Source organism: Dromiciops gliroides, chromosome 1 (genome assembly GCF_019393635.1).
Source record: "Dromiciops gliroides isolate mDroGli1 chromosome 1, mDroGli1.pri, whole genome shotgun sequence".
In the NCBI taxonomy this organism is placed as follows: Eukaryota; Metazoa; Chordata; class Mammalia; order Microbiotheria; family Microbiotheriidae; genus Dromiciops; species Dromiciops gliroides.
In genome coordinates, this window is record NC_057861.1 from 50,455,119 (window position 1) to 50,468,298 (window position 13,180).

A 13,180-nucleotide genomic window follows, 5' to 3' on the forward strand; every position below is an offset into this window, starting at 1 on the left:
CCAGACCCCCAGGGTCTCATCTGGCTCCTGATCTCCAACTCCCCCCTCTGCAGGAAGGGCGGCAATAACAAATTAATCAAGGTCTTCCATGGAGATGGAAAATACGGCTTCTCAGAGCCCCTGACCTTCAGCTCCGTGGTGGAGCTCATCACCCACTACAGGCACGAGTCGCTGGCCCAGTACAACGCCAAGCTGGACACTCGGCTGCTCTATCCTGTGTCTAAGCATCAGCAGGTCTGGGGATGGATGGGCCCCTGCCTGGGAGGGGAGGGGGTGCAACTAGCGCAGCAGGGAATAATTAGGAGCCTGTGGAGCTCAGCTAGCCACAGCTTCCCCACCCCTAGTTAAACTACCACTTTAGCTTTTTAAGTCAACTGCTGGATTTTACATTTATCCCTATTAACATTTTATCTGTTTCACAAGATTCATCTCATCCCTGTCAATAAGAATTCATTAAGTGCCACTAGTCAGTCAGCAGTATTGAATCACCCACTAAGTTCCAGACACTATGCTAAGCACCAGAGGTACAAAGAAAGGCAAAAACAGTTCCTGCCCTCAAGGAGACCTGTAAATAGGATCTTTTTGGATCCTGCCTCTCTTCTTTGGAACGTTAGCTAGCTGCTGTCAGCTTTGCACTGTCTGCAGTCTCCCATCTCCAGTGTCCTTGCGCTGGCTGTGCCCCTACCTCTGTCTCTCAGCAACCTTAACTTCCATTAGTGCTCACTTAGTTCATGTGCCCCCTACTGGAAGCCTGGACAAATACCTGAGTGACATCTAGCAAAGCCTCTAAGCTTTCAAGGTTTTCTCATCTGTAAAATGAGGTCCCTTCTACCTCTAAGGCTGTGCGATGCCAACTACTATACTGCTTATTTTTTTTTAGGCAGTGGAATGGAAGCTGTCTTGAGGGTAGGCGCTAATTTTGTTCTCTCTCCCCACAGTGCCTAGAACCTAGTTGGTGCTTAATTAATGCTTTTTAGATTGGATTGAATCAAAAGAGCCCTCTACTGGGAGTCATGAAACCTGGGTTCTTAGTCCTTGCTTTGCCTCTGATTCCCTGTGTGACTTGGGACAACTCCCTTCTCCTCTTTGGGCCTCAGTTTCTCCTTTGATCAAATGAGATAATATATATAAGGCACTTTGAGAACCTTACGTCACTAAATAACTGCGCGCTGTCGTTATCATCCTAGATAGTACAAAATTAGAGCCTCTTCAGGGCCAGATTGGTCCCTGGATGCTCACCTGCCCCATGCCTGTCCCCTGCCCCCAGGACCAGGTGGTAAAGGAGGACAGCGTTGAGGCGGTTGGAGAACAGCTGAAGGTTTATCATCAGCAGTACCAGGACAAGAGCCGAGAATATGACCTGCTCTACGAGGAATACACCCGTACTTCCCAGGTATCCCAGGTCTCTTCCCACTTCCCCAAGAGCTAGGTCCTGCAAACACTAAGTGAGGGGTGGAAGGTGTCATGGCAGGGCCAACCTGCAGGACCTAGGGCCTGCGACCAAACCTGGCCACCACAGGGGAGCAGGGCGGTGTTCCTCATGCAGCCTCCCAGAGCCCAGCTCAGGTTCCTGGAACGTGCCCAGAGAAGGTTGATGGCATTGGACTGAAAGGGCCCAAGGCAGGGTGCCTTGACTCACAGCATGGATGCCATAAGTCTCAAGCAGATGAATGAACTACCTGGAGACAGATTTCAGCCCAACCTTAAGGAATACCCTTGTCAGTTTCCTCATCTGTAAAATGGGGGCAATTACCTATAATGCCTACCACTCAGGGCTGTTGCAAATTTTGGGGGGGGTGGTGGCAATGAGGGTTAAGTGACTTGCCCAGGGTCATGCAGCTAGTAAGTGTCAAGTGTCTGAGGCTGGATTTGAACTCAGGTCCTCCTGAATCCAGGGCTGGTGCTTTTATCTACTGTGTCACCTAGCTACCCTGCAAATATATTTTTTAAAAAAGTGAATGTAGGGGGGGCAGCTAGGTGACGCAGTGGATGAAGCGCCAGCCCTGAATTCAGGAGGACCTGAGTTCAGGTCCAACCTCAGACACTTGGTACTAGCTGTGTGACCCTGGGCGGGTCACTTGGCCCCCATTGCCCTGCCCCCCCAAAAAAATGAACATAAATGATAAATGTAAACTTTGAAGTACACTAAATAAATGTTAGCTGTCCGTATTCCTTCCCCATGGACAGCTACGCTAATGTCCATCCTATCAGAGCCCCCCACCCTGGGCAATAGCTAGAAAGTCTGGTAGAATGGGGAGAACAGTGAACAGGGGGGTCAGGAAACCTGGGTGTTAGTCCAGCTCCACCAGACTTACCATGGGACCTCCTGTGAATTCCTTCTCCTTTTGGAGGCCTCAGTTTCCCTATTCATAATCATGAGGAGATTTAATTTGATAACTTCTAAGGGCCCCCCGCAGCTCTGACACTCCCTGTCCCAAGGGCCTTTCTGGTGTTAAGAGCCTATGAATCTGGGCAGCTAGGTGGCGCAGTGGATAGAGCACTGGCCCTGGATTCAGGAGTACCTGAGTTCAAATCCGGCCTCAGACACTTAACACTTACTAGCTGTGTGACCCTGGGCACGTCACTTAACCCCAGCTGCCTCACCAAAAAAAAAAGAGCCTATGAATCAGACAGAGCTCAGAGTTTCTATGAAGTTGAGCACTGGGAAGGAATTCCTCAGCACTTTTCTGACCCTGCTGTCCCTTGAGGAGCTCATCTAAGCTGATTCCTGTGGCCTTTTCCTACAGGGGAGGAGGTGGGCTGCTAAGACATGGGGGAAGGCATAGCCAGGCCCTACTGGGGTGGGCCCCTGCTGCTGGCTCAGCCCAGGAAGGAGAGGCAAAGCCCCCTCTGCCTGTCCCCATCCCCAGGAACTGCAGATGAAGCGGACAGCTGTAGAGGCCTTCAACGAGACCATCAAAATCTTTGAGGAACAGGGCCAAATGCAGGAAAAGTACAGCAAGGATTACCTGGAACGCTTTCGACGAGAGGGCAACGAGATGGAAATTCAGCGGTGAGTGAATGCCTGGCTGCCTGGGGGATGCTGGGAGAGGAAGGGTCTTTGGGGCCCATTCACTCTCTTCCCGTCTCCTCTCTCCATCCCTGGGCTTCTTTGCTTCTTCCCCCTTGCTGTTTTCTGGACCACCCCACCTTATCTCTCCCTGTCCACCCCTGGATACTTCTCCCTGCCTCAGTATCTTCCCCACAGCCCTTGCCTAGTCTCACTTCTCTCCAGGGAGCCCCCCCACTGCGGTCTACCTCCTGCCCCCTTCTTTCCTCTCAACTGCCAACCTTCATGTTGCTTCCTTTTGTGACCTAGAGAGAGTCAAGACCTCCCTAGCTTTAAGTTTCCCAATCTACAAAGTGGGTTGTTGGGCTAGACCAGGGCTTCTTAAACTTTTTCCACTTGCAACCCTTTTTCACCGGATAAGTTTTTCAACCCCGTACATATGGGTATATAAAATAGGTATATACAACCTTTGGCTGTTGGCCAAGTTTTTCACAACCCCCATGTTCAGTTCCAAGACCCCTAGTTTAAGAAACCAGGGACTAGGGGCAGCTAGGTGGTGCAATGGATTCAGGAGGACCTGAGTTCAAATCCGGCCTCAGACACTTGACACTTACTAGCTGTGTGACCCTGGGCAAGTCACTTAACCCCCATTGCCCTGCACAAAAAAGAAAAAAAAAACAGGAACTAGATGAGGTTCCCCCCATCTCTGGGGGTCTGATGGCCCAGAATTCGGTAATAGCCCCCCTCTCCCGTGCCCCTTCAGGATCCTGATAAATTCCGAGAAACTCAAGTCCCGGATCTTGGAGATTCATGACAGCAAAAGGAAGTTGGAGCAGGACCTACGGGTGCAGGCAGCTGACAATCGGGAAATCGACAAACGCATGAACAGCCTCAAGCCTGACCTCATGCAGCTGCGCAAAATCCGGGACCAGTATCTTGTGTGAGTATCAACTCCCAGACCAGGTCCCGACCTTGGGGCTCCTGGGAGAGCCTGCCTCCTTGTGGCCACTGGCTAGCATTGCACTCAACAGCACCTGCATCCTTCCCCATGGGACATCTGACCCACCCAGGCCCTTTCAAAGCAGGGACCTGAGAGTAGATGGGTGGGGGTGGGCAGGGTGATGTTTGATCTTATCTTGGAACGGCTTAGTTTGTGAAATCTGCCCTCAGAATGTTGACTCACTCCTGAGGGAGGGGCTGGTTTCTGCTTTTCCTGGTGGTCCCTTATCTTAATTACTAGGCAAACTGTAGCCCAGAGAAGAGCTCAGTCCCCATTAGCATTTATTAAGCCTTCCTGCATGCCAGGCACTTCTCTTAAGATGCAGATACAAAGAATAAACCTAATGCAAAGAATAAATTCTAACTGTGTACCTTATCTTAATTACTAGGCAAACTAGCCCAGAGAAGAGCTCAGTCTCCATTAGCATTTATTAAGTACTTCCTGTATACCTGGCACTTCTCTCTTTTTTTTTTTAAATAAAAGTATTTTATTACTTTCCAGTTATATGTAGAAATAGTTTTCAACATTTGTTTATATGATTTCCAATTTCAAATTTTTCTCCCTCCCTGCCCTCCCTTCCTCCCTCCCCTAGACAGCAGGCAATCTTATAAAGTTATATATACATAATAACATTAAACATATTTCTGCATTAGTCATGTTATATGAGAAAGATCAGAGCACAAAGGAAAAACCTCAAATCAGAAAATCAGGAGCATCAAAAACAAAAGAAATAGTATGGTCCGATCAGCATCCATATTCCACAGTTCCTTTTTTTGCTGGATTTGGAGAACCTTTTCCATCGTGAGTCCTTTGGAACATTCTTGTTCCATTGGATTGGTGAGAAGAATCTAGTCTATCACAGTTGATCAACACATAATGTTGATGATACTGTATATAATGTTCTGGTTCTGCTCGTCTCACTCATCATCAGTTCATGCAAGTCCTTCCAGGTTTCTCTGAACTCCACCTGCTCATCGTTTCTTACACTGGCACTTCTCTTAAGATGCAGATACAAAGAATAAATCCTAACTGTGTAATGGAATTTAAGGTTGCAAAAACAAGGGCCTAGCTGGATCTTGTCCTCCTTAGACTCTGGAGTAGGACTGTTGTTCCATTCCTGAGTGTCTAGTTTAGGGAAGGATAATGATAAACCGGAGAGCATCTGGGGACTCTTCTGGTAGCCAAGTTGGTGGAAGGCCTGAAGTGCATGACTCTGGATTCACAGGATCATCACGGTTCAGATCCTAAGCTCTGATGTTTACTACCTGCTTGGGTTGTCATGTGACCTCTGCATGCCTCAGTTCCCTCATCTGTCCCCCCTCATTTCCATTTCCTTTGACTCCTTCAAGGCTCAGGTCATGGGCTACCTCCTCTGGGAAGCCCCTCCTAATCTCTACTTAATTAGTGTCCTTCTGGGGCAGCTAGGTGGCACAGTGGATAGAGCACCGGCCCTGGAGTCAGGAGTACCTGAGTTCAAATCCGGCCTCAGACACTTAACCCCAATTGCCTCACTAAAAAAAAAAAATAGTGTCCTTCTCCTGCCCGGCTTCTCTGGTTGAGTGTTCTAGCCCCCCTCGGTACAGATAAATGAAGGGATTCCACCCTTCTCACTCTAGATTTGTGATCTGTAGATAATTCATCCCTGTAACTGGGAGGTGTTTAGTCTAAAGAAGAATAATCTTTGGGAGGATGTGGAAAATGCTTTTAGGTGTTTGAAGGGGGATTAGGCTTGGTCTCCCTGCTGCCAGAGGCCAGGATCACAGCCTGAGAGCTGTTGGAGGCAGGCTGGAAGGACGTTGCGGAGAGGCCTGTTGAGGTTTGAGGTCAGGGAAAATATCGAATCATTAAAGCCATCAGACTGTGTAGGGGGGGCCAGGGTTCTTGCTCATTCATCCAGGCTTCAAGCTGGACAACCAGCTGTTGGGGAGGGACTTTGCTGGTGGCGGCGGCGATGGTGGCTCCTTTTCCAAGGGTGTGCTAGACCAGACGGCTGTGAAGGCCCCTTCCAGCTTGGACCCTGTGGTTTTCTGATTCCCTCTGTGACTTCGGACCAGTTTCCTTCCCCTTTCTGGATCTTGGCAACGTCCTTTGTCAAATGAGGAGATTGAACTCCATAATCTGTAAGGGCCCTGTTAACCCTAACGGAGGTTCTCTTCTATGTTCTAGGGTCTCTTCTAGCTCTGTCATTCCATGTGTTCTGATTGCTACTCTCCCCCCCCTCCCTCTGTGCTTTTGTTTTGTTTTGCTTGTTTGTTTGTTTTGGTGAGGCAGTTGGGGTTAAATGACTTGCCCAGGGTCACACAGCTAGTAAGTGTTAAGTGTCTGAGGCCAGATTTGAACTCAGATACTCCTGACTCCAGGGCCTGGTGCCACCTAGCTGCCCCAACTCCCCCTGTGCTTTTTAAATTTTAATTTCTTTTTTCAGTTAATAAAATCAGCACTCTTGCGCTCGCTCTCTCTCTCTCTCTCTCTCTCTCTCTCTCTCTCTCAAAACAACCCTTGTTACAAACATGCAAAGTCAGACAAAACAAATTCCTGCATTGGTCACATCCAAAACCTCTGCCTTAGGTCTCTGTGCTGAGCGTGTCAGCCTCTGTCAGGGAGTGGGGAACATCATGGCCCCTCTGAAATCACAGTTGCCTGTGGCATCAGAGTTCTTAAGACTTTCACAGTTTGTCTTTGCAGTGCCATGGGTTGTGACTGTAGAAGCTTCTCTCCTGGTTCAGTTCACTTTGCCCCGCATGGGCTCATCTAGCTCTCCCCAGGCTTCTCTGAGCAGCCCACCCCTTTCATCATTTCTTTTTTTTTGTTGTTGGTTTTTTTTTTGTTTGTTTTTTTGCGGGACAATGGGGGTTAAGTGACTTGCCCAGGGTCACACGGCTAGTAAGTGTCAAGTGTCTGAGGCTGGATTTGAACTCAGGTCCTCCTGAATCCAGGGCCGGTGCTTTATCCACTGCGCCACCTAGCCGCCCCCCCTTTCATCATTTCTTACAGCAGCACAGCAGTATTTCGTCTCATACATTTACCACTATTCGTTCAGCCGTTGCCCAGTTGACAGGCACCTCTTTCGCTTCTAGTTCCTCGTGTTTCTTTGTGACCTGAGACAAATTTCCTCCCTTCTCCGGGCCTCTGTTTCCCCTGTTTGTTAAATACAGATGACAATCTCCTGTCTCTTACCTCCCTCCTCCCTCCTTGACTCAGAGAAGCCTATGAGCGGGAAAGACCTTTGACAAAAGCCAGAGGCTGAGTGAACATGGAGTGTAACGCGCTCTTCTCTCCCTACCTGTCAGGTGGCTGACCCAGAAGGGAGCCCGGCAGAAGAAGATTAATGAGTGGCTGGGGATCAAGAACGAGACTGAAGAGTGAGTATACCAAGGGCGGAGAAGTTGGGTGGGTCTGACTTTCTGTCCCTAAGAGATGCTCCCCACCCCCCTTGAGACTGGCCAGTTAGGGAAAGGAAACGTGGAGGAGTGGAAAGAGCCGACCTTAGAGTTGGGAGACTTGGGTTGGAGTCCTTAGTTCTTTTTTTTTTTTAATTTTTTAAATGTTTGTTTATTTATTTATTTATTTATTTATTTATTTATTTATTTATTTATTTATTTATTTTTGCGGGGCAATGAGGGCTAAGTGATTTGCACAGGGTCACACAGCTAGGAAATGTAAGTATCTAAGGTCGGATTTGAACTCAGGTCCTCCTGAATCCAGGGTCAGTGCTTTATCCACTGCACCACCTAGCTGCCCCAGAGTCCTTAGTTCTGATACTGCCTAGCTGTGTAACATTGGGCAGGTCACTTAACTCAGCCTCAGTTTCCTCATCTGTAAAATGGGGTTGTGATACTTTGAGAAAAACCCTTGTAAACCATAAGCCGCTCCATGAATGGATGTTGCCAGTATCCTTAGCAGTGACGGTGAGCCCTCCCCACTCGGGTATCCAGGCTTCCCAGTGGCTGGGTAGCTGCTGAAGACCTGCTCCCTGCCCATGGGGCACCTCTGGCCTGTCTCGGATGGCCGGGGCTGGGTTCAAACATGTAAAATCCTCCAAGAATGTTAAGAAAGGACCCCTTTGGACTGCAGGGGAAGAAGCCTGAGGACTCCTCCAAATAGGGTTTTTAAATGCATAAAATACATAGGATTTCAAGGGACACCAATTCCATCAAGAGGCGGTTTGTGAGAGAGTGTGTGTGTGTGTGTGTGTGTGTGTGTGTGTGTGTGTGTGTGTGTGTGTGTGTGTGTGTGTGTGTGTGTGTGTTTAATTAAACTCACTGATTCCCCAAATTAAGAGCCCCTGGTCTAAGTGGCCCGGCTCCTGGCTCAGTAACTGGCACAAAGTAGGCACTTAATAAATGCTTGCTTTGACAAGAACCACCAGAACACAGAGGAAAAGCGGCTGGGGGAGATGCCAACTAAGCCCTTCCCTGATACCAGACTGAGGCCCCAAGCCCTGGACCATCCTGCCTGTCTGGGCTTAGAGACCTGCTGCTCTGCCAAGCCCTCCATCCACTTGGGCCCTGGAAGGCTCTTCCTCCTCACCCCCACGCTTCCTTCCAGGCTGAGCTCCTGGGCCACCTTCTCCAGGAAGCCCTCCTGACCTCTACCCCATCCACAGGCTCTTCTGCCTGGTAACAAAGGGCTTGTAGCCCCCTTTCCTTTCCTTTTCCTTTCCTTTTTCTTTTTCCTTTCCTTTTCCTTTTCCTTTTCCTTTTCCTTTTCCTTTTCCTTTTCCTTTTCCTTTTCCTTTTCCTTTTCCTTTCCTTCCACCCCGCCCCAGCTGTTAGTGAGCTTCAGGAGGGTAGGGTGTATCTGTGTGCGCCCCCAACGCCCAGTTTGTACTAATCATTTCAGGAATGCTTTTGGGATGGGGTCCCCAGGGCTGGCTGGTCTGTGATGTAGCCAGAGATGAGCCTCTACCCAGGCAGGAAAAAAGAAAGGCCTTTGGGCCTTGGGGAGGGGGAAAGGAACCACGCATCTGGAGCCACATGCAAAGCCTTCACTGGTCTAATGGGGGAGATGGCAGCATGACAGGTGACTAACTTGTATGGAATAAAAATGGGAAGTAGACCCAGAGGGAGGGTGCTAGTGGTGGGAGGCAAGGGGGTGTGGGCAAAGGCTTCTCCAGGAAGACAGGTTTGACCCTGGTGCCCCTGCTCAGTTAATATTTATTAAGCACCGACTTTGTGCCAGGCATTGTGTGAAGCCCCGGGGATACAAAAAGAGGCCAAAGACGGTCCCTGCCATCTTCCCCGGGAGGCCTCCCCACAAGGTGAGTGAGAGGCTCTTCCCTGAGGCTGTCCCCACTGTGCCCACACCCACAGCCAGTATTCCATGGTGGATGAGGAAGAGGACCTGCCTCATCATGAGGAGCGGACGTGGTATGTTGGGAAGATCAACCGTGGGCGAGCAGAGGAGATGCTGAGTGGCAAACGGGATGGCACCTTCCTCATCCGAGAGAGCAGCCAGAGGGGCTGTTACGCCTGTTCTGTGGTGTGAGTATAAGACGGGGGTGGGGGGCAGCTCGGGGTGGGACCGGATCATCGCCTCCTCCCCCAGGAGCAAGGCCGGGGCCTGGGCCTCAGGGGGCAGGCGGCGAGTGCCCAAATCCTGGGGACACCAGGGGCCAGCTCTGCCTTCTCTTCTCCCCCAGGGTGGATGGAGACACCAAACACTGCGTAATCTACAAGACAGTGACCGGCTACGGCTTCGCAGAGCCCTACAACCTGTACGCCTCCCTCAAAGACTTGGTGCTACACTACAAGCATACGTCCCTGGTCCAACACAACGACTCCCTCAATGTGACGCTGGCCCACCCTGTGCTGTCACCGCCTCCGCCCGCTCGCTGAGAGGCCTGGCCTCCTGGGCAGGGAGGAAGGAGGGAAGGAAGGAAGGAAGGATGGATGGACGGACGGATGGACAAACTGTGGTGGGGAGGGGGGCTGGATGCTGCTGCCTTCTCCTGAACCTGAGGCCTGCTGAGGAGCCATAGCCCCATACCTCTCACTGCCTGCCCCTGCCCTTGTCCTGGACTTCCCGTGGACAAGGGCACCTGGACCAGTCCTGTGGCTCCCTACAGGATTTAGGGTCTGATGGCTGGACCAAGGTGTGTCTGTGTGCGTGTGTGCCCGAATATGTGTCTGAACCTCCCCATTCATCTCAGCAAGAAGGGGAAGTGTTCTGTCTCTTTCTCATTAGTCACCCAGACTTGTTCCTGACCCTCCCCCTGGAGGGATACAGGTGGGTGGCAGATGGGATGCTTTGGGGAGGAGAGGAGCCCCCGCACTCACCTCCAGGTAGTTCTGAAGCACGTAGAAGTCCCCAACACCCCCACACCCCTTGGCCCTGTCCACTGGGACAGCAGGGATTCCCAGGATGTTTGGAGACTGCCAGAGACCCTAGGGATCATCCAGTTCAATGTGTTTCACAGATGAGGAAACTGAGCCCCCCACCCCAAGTTGGAAGGGGACTTCAGAGGGCGTCTGGTTCAACTCTTACTTCCCTCTGCTATATCCCCGGCGTTCTAGCTTCTGCTTGAACACCTTCAGTGACATGACACTCACTACTTCCTGCTGCAGAAAGCCGTTCATTCTACTTTGGAAAGGCTCCACATGTCCTTTGTCCCAACTGGGAGCCATCCTGTGAGAAGGGTTTTGAGACTTGAAGCAAGGCTCTCAACGCTCTGCCTACCCCCCCCCCCCATTGGGACCATCTGCTGACCCCTGGTGCTAGAACCGATGGGGCAGAAGGCAGAAGCTAGAAGAGGAAGAACATCCTAGTTTGTATCCTGAACCCCAACTCCCCTCCTCCTTGCCCTCAATATGGGTGCTGCAGGCAGCCCACCATGCTTGTGGTCCAGCTTTGTGTCCCAGATGACATTGGTGTGCCAGAGGCTCTCTATAACTGCTGCTCCTCTCCCACCCCTCCCCAATGCTGTATAATCTTGGACAATTCCCCTGTCCCTTCTGTGCCTCAGTTTCCTGATCTGTCAGATGATGGGGTTTGACTGGATGATCCAAGCCATAGGGACCAGCACCATCCCCTGTCCCCCTTCTAGGCCATGGCCTCTCAGAGGCCTTGAGTTGCTTATTGGGGTAGCTCCTTGGAGTAGCCACAGGGCAGAGACAGAAACATGCTTCCTGTGTGGGTGGCTGAGAAAGCAGGCCTTACTATATGGATAGAAGGGTAGGATCTCAGAGCCAGGGAAGAACAAGATTGTGTGTACCTCTTATCTGGGAACATTTCTGAGTGTGCATGAGTGCACGTGTGTGCGTGTGCATGTGTGTGTGTGTGGTGAGCATGACCAAGGTCACCTTCCTTATGGGTCACACACCTCCTGGTTGCTTTGATCCCCCTGTTAAGCCTACAACAGGAGGTCAAAGCCATTATGCCCAACCCACAATCCCCACTCATTCTCCTCACTCAGTTGGTCCTTTAGACCTTGGAACAAAAGCAGGATCCCATCCTAGCCACCTGGGCATAAGGTCATAGGTGCCTGGAGCAGAGACCAGAACTGAGGCTCCTGCCTAGGAGTCTGGGTCCTGCAGTCTCCCCCACACTGCCTTTGGGAGCCAAGAGCCATCCCCCTCCTCTCCTCCTTCTAAGCCACTTAAAGTCTTCCTGCCCCACACTGCAAGCCCAGACTCATAAATAAGCCATAGAACGGGGTGGGGGTGGAGGCAGAGGCTCTGGGCCCCAACCACCTCCCTTCTTCCCCCAAATCCCACAGACCATGCACCAGGGGCAGCCAAGTGGAAATATGCTGCCTCCAGCTCATTCTGGGGTTAAAAATTAAAAGGGGACTTACCATAAGGTTGGGCCCTCTCTGTGGGCCTCCTTTCCCTATGTTGGGAGGCCTGTGGGCTTGTTTCTGGACTAGCCCGTTTTGGGGAGTGGGTGTTTTTGTTTAAACTCTTGACACCACAGGATGGTACTGTAAGAGTTCCCTCCAAACCAGGGAGGGCCCTGAGCCAGCTGCCCTTGGGCAGGCCATTGTAAAATTACTTCCATCCCTGCCTTGGGAGTGTGAGTGGAGGCTGGGGTTGGGGTGGGGGACACAGCTTAACTTCCCTTCTCAAGGAGCCAGGTTTATGGAGAACTGAAACTTTCACTTGAAGCCCGTGGCTTTAGTTGTGACCGGGGAGCATGGAGTTCCCCCAGGAAGTCAGCCATAGCTTCATTTCTCTTTTAGCCCCACCAAGACCTCCCCACACCCCAAACATCCTCTTTTCTAATATAAGCTAGCTAGGTTTGGCTGTTTACAACTTTCAGACTGGTCCTACAGGCTGATGCAGCCTTCTCTTCCCTCCTTAATCCCCTTGGGATCGGGGTGCCTGCCTAGCCTAGCCCCCTTGGGTAAGATTACCTTTACTCCCCTTCCCAGGGGCCTCTGGGTGGATGCTAGGGAGATATACCACCAACCCCACTCCACCCCCAGGAGAAAATGATTATACCTGGGGCCCAGGCAGCCTCTGGTGGGCAATTCTTGGGATTTTTTTTTTTTTTTGGCTTTTCTTAATTGTGGTTGGTTTTGTTTTGCTTGTTTTTAAAGGATAAACTTTTTTTTTTACTTTCAAAGTTGGAAGGAGGGCTGTTTGGGGGAAGATTAGATATGCAATAAATGCTTAGCTGGCATTCTGTTGTCTGTGATTCCTAGAAGCATTTGTCCTGCTCCAGGAGCTGGTTCATGGTAATGTAGGCCCCTCCACATGACTCTAGGGAAGACTGGCGTGCCATGTTTGTGCCTGCTGAAGTCTTCAGTGCAGCCTGCAGAGGCCCCAGGAAGCCAGGCTAGGCATGAGAACAGGCAGGCTAGGGTTTGAATCTTGGCACTGTGCATCTGGGTGGGTGGGTATCTTGGGCAAGGCATGGCCTCTCTGGACCTGTTTCCTCATTTTTAAAGCAGGTGGGAAGAGAGTTCCCAAGTCATAGATTGAAAGCTTTTAGAGAGTCAACCCCTTCATAGAATGAGTCACCCAGAAAGGTGACTTGCCCAAGGTCACAGATAATTGGCAAAGGCAGTATTCAAACCCAAATCACCTGATTTTCCAAAGCTCTGGTTCATTCCACTGTAGCTGACCTGAGCAGGTATCTCCCTCCACACCCTACAAGGGGTCATTCAGCCTTTGCCTGAAGATCCCCACGATGGAGAAGCAGCTCATGATCTCCCAGTGGAACCTGTT

The 13,180-nt window shown here is 50.8% G+C and overlaps 1 protein-coding gene across 1 annotated transcript in view; it reads left to right on the forward strand.

Moving 5' to 3' along the window:
• The window catches only part of PIK3R2 (phosphoinositide-3-kinase regulatory subunit 2), a 40,134-nt gene extending 27,502 nt beyond the window's left edge, over nt 1-12,632 (forward strand). The window contains exons 10-16 of the mRNA XM_043973643.1: nt 54-234; nt 1,268-1,393; nt 2,871-3,013; nt 3,774-3,950; nt 7,301-7,372; nt 9,323-9,493; nt 9,652-12,632. Of these exons, the coding sequence (XP_043829578.1) occupies nt 54-234; nt 1,268-1,393; nt 2,871-3,013; nt 3,774-3,950; nt 7,301-7,372; nt 9,323-9,493; nt 9,652-9,847 (1,066 nt within the window). The 3' untranslated portion in view covers nt 9,848-12,632. The remainder of the gene's footprint in view (nt 1-53; nt 235-1,267; nt 1,394-2,870; nt 3,014-3,773; nt 3,951-7,300; nt 7,373-9,322; nt 9,494-9,651) is intronic.
• The last annotated feature ends 548 nt before the right edge of the window (nt 12,633-13,180 follow it).